Consider the following 2,973-nt stretch of genomic DNA (forward strand, 5'->3'; position numbering starts at 1 on the left):
TATATGTATATATACATATATATATATATGTGTGTGTGTGTGTGTGTGTGTGTGTATGTTTGCGTGTTTTTCCCCACCAACATCGCTTGACAACCGATGGTGGTGTGTTTACGTCCCCATATCTTAGCGATTCGGCAAACGAGACCGATAGAATAAGTCCTGGGGTCGATTTGCTCGACTAAAGATTATTATTGCTGATATTATTATTATTATTATTATTATTATTATTATTATTATTATTATTATTATTATTGTTCGTCCATTATTCAGACTATTATTGCAAGCAGCCAAGGACCTGGATTTGGTCAACCGTTTCGTGTGGATCGGCAGTGACACATGGGGAAACAACATGTATGTGGTCAGCAACGGTCTGCAAGAGACAGCAGCTGGTGCCATCACCATACAAATCAGATCAAAGGTACTGAACGGCTTCCTGGAGTACGTGAAACAACTGACATTAGAAAAACACGATGGAATTCCAGACGATTGGTTCTTCGACTTTTATCAGGATATTCACAAATGTCGTCTGCTCTTTACTGACAGAGCGAAAAATTACGATAGAATCTGTACTAAAAATGAAGTAATAACAGACGATAAAATACAACAAGATGCATTCATTTTCCACACAGTTTTGGCCGTTGAAATGATAGCGATTGGACTCAATAATATCAAAGAGGTAATTATAAGTCTTAGGTGGTTTTAAATAAGTTTGTTTCCCAACCACATGATGTTAGCTTCTCTCCCGCTACATGACACACACCTTGGGTAAGTGTATTAGCCCCTGCTATGGCCACTGGCCGATCAAGGCCCTGTGAGTGGATTTGCTAGGTAGAAACGAGCTGGCAGAAACATTACCCCGCCGGGCGAAATGCTTAGCAGTATTTCGTCTGCCGTTAAGTTCTGAGTTCAAATTGCGCCGAGGTCGACTTTGCTTATCATCCTTTCGGGGTCGATAAATTAAGTACCAGTTAGGTGGTTTTAAATAAGTTTGTTTCCCAACCACATGATGTTAGCTTCTCTCCCGCTACATGACACACACCTTGGGTAAGTGTATTAGCCCCTGCTATGGCCACTTTATGTTCAGCCCCTTGTGGGCAATAAAGAAATAAGAAATAAGAAACTGAAATATATGTATGTATGTATGTATGTATGTATGTATGTATGTATGTATGCGTGCGTGTGTGTGTGTATTTCTGTTGTATTTGTCACCTACCACCGCTTGACAGCCGGTGTTGGTTTGTTTTCGTCTACATAGTTTAGAAGTCTTGTAAAAGAGACCGTTAGAATAAATACCAGTTTCAAAAACAAAAGTACTGAAGTCGATTTGTCCGGCTAAACCTTTCAAGGCGGTACTCCAGTATAGCTACAATCCAATGACTGAAACAAGAAAGCGAACAGAAAAACGATTAAAAGTATATCTTAATTGAAAAGTCTTCTGCCACAGCACACTGGAATGGCTCGCAAATAACACACTTCTCAGAACACTTTGATTATTGTTTTCTATTTGAATTGGGGAATCTTTTCCCGAAATATTCTAGGATCATTAAACAAGTTATGTAAGGTATTATCTAATCTTTTCTCTTTGTCTTCATTCATTGATATCATCTTACATACTTTGCCTCACCTGCATTCCTCAAAGATTAAAGTTTCTTTTTATGGAAACATTTGTCTTCTTTACACATAATACTGTAACGTTTCAAACCAACAGCAATTTTCTAAAATGTTTAGAGTTATAAGCAGATTTCATTTGAGATTCATATATTGAGACTGAAACAATTATAGTGTAGTAGAGTTGAAACTGGTATTTTAAAAATAACACACGTATGCATTATACATGTTTCATTGAGAAGGCGCGTAACTTATTAGCTAGGGTGTTCGACTCACGATCTTAATGTCATGAGTTCAATTCCTGGCGACGCATTCTGTCCTTAAGCAAGACCCTTTATTTCACGTTGCTCTAGTTCATTCAGCTAGCAAAAAATAAGTTGTACCCGTAATTCGAAAAGGGCCAGCCTTGTCACATTCTGTGTTACGCTGAATCTCTCCGAGAACAATTTTAAGGATACGTGTGTCAATGAAGTACTCAACCACTTCTGCGTTAATTTCACGATCGTGTTGTTCTTTTGATCGGATCAGCTTGAATACTCGTCATCGTAACCGACGGAGAACCAGAGCCAGAACGTGGTCTGGAAGAGATTTTTAGCTGCTATTTTTAGCAAGTGTAATATGAGGGGGGGGGCCTCTAGGTAAAAGAAAATACAGGAGGATCTGTTAATTATTATTTCATTCAACATATGTCCCTCTCAGATTCACACACTTATTGCAGTGGTCCTTAAGTTTTTCTAATCCCCGTATAAAAGAAGTCAGAAGACTGGACCTCCAACCAGGCCTTCCGCGAGACCCTTGAAGCCAGGAACTTTTCAGCACCCCTTCGTACCACTATGTAGCATGCTTTCCCTATATTGTCTTTTATATCTCCATGCACATCCTTATTAACATTGCCTTTTCTAAATTCCAGTGTCGACAAGACAGTACGGTGAGCGTCGCCAGCTGCTTAGCGCTACAGAAGAACAAGAACGCCATAATCTACGACAGCGTTCGTAAATCTCCGTGGATCGATCTTCATTTAAGTGACGAAGACATTCCTAGTAATTTTTCCTTCAAATTTACGGAATCCGGTTACGGAGATATTGGTTACGACATTATGAATTATCGATTCAATATCTACAAAAACAACTATGAATATGTCAGGGTAAGACATCTTCTAGAGTATTATTTACCGACATCGCCTTATATCCGGCCCTACCAGCCTTTTCTCCCTTCCTTCCTTCCTTCCTTCCTTCCTTCCTTCTTTCTTTCTTTCCTTCCTTCCTCACGCCAGTGTTGGGAGCAATAGGCTCGGGAACAGAAGGGGTGCAAGGAGAGTATGCCTCTTAAACTTTTGGCGAATGGGATGCAATGAAAACGCTTTTG

The 2,973-nt window shown here is 39.6% G+C and overlaps 1 protein-coding gene across 1 annotated transcript in view; it reads left to right on the forward strand.

The window, feature by feature from the left end:
- LOC106868777 (uncharacterized) overlaps positions 1 to 2,973 on the forward strand; it is a 29,528-nt gene that overhangs the window by 18,365 nt on the left and 8,190 nt on the right. Inside the window, exons 11-12 of the mRNA XM_052976811.1 lie at positions 271 to 676; positions 2,519 to 2,752. Coding sequence (XP_052832771.1) covers positions 271 to 676; positions 2,519 to 2,752 — 640 coding nt within the window. The remainder of the gene's footprint in view (positions 1 to 270; positions 677 to 2,518; positions 2,753 to 2,973) is intronic.

This window comes from Octopus bimaculoides, chromosome 25 (assembly GCF_001194135.2).
Source record: "Octopus bimaculoides isolate UCB-OBI-ISO-001 chromosome 25, ASM119413v2, whole genome shotgun sequence".
NCBI classification, from domain to species: Eukaryota; Metazoa; Mollusca; class Cephalopoda; order Octopoda; family Octopodidae; genus Octopus; species Octopus bimaculoides.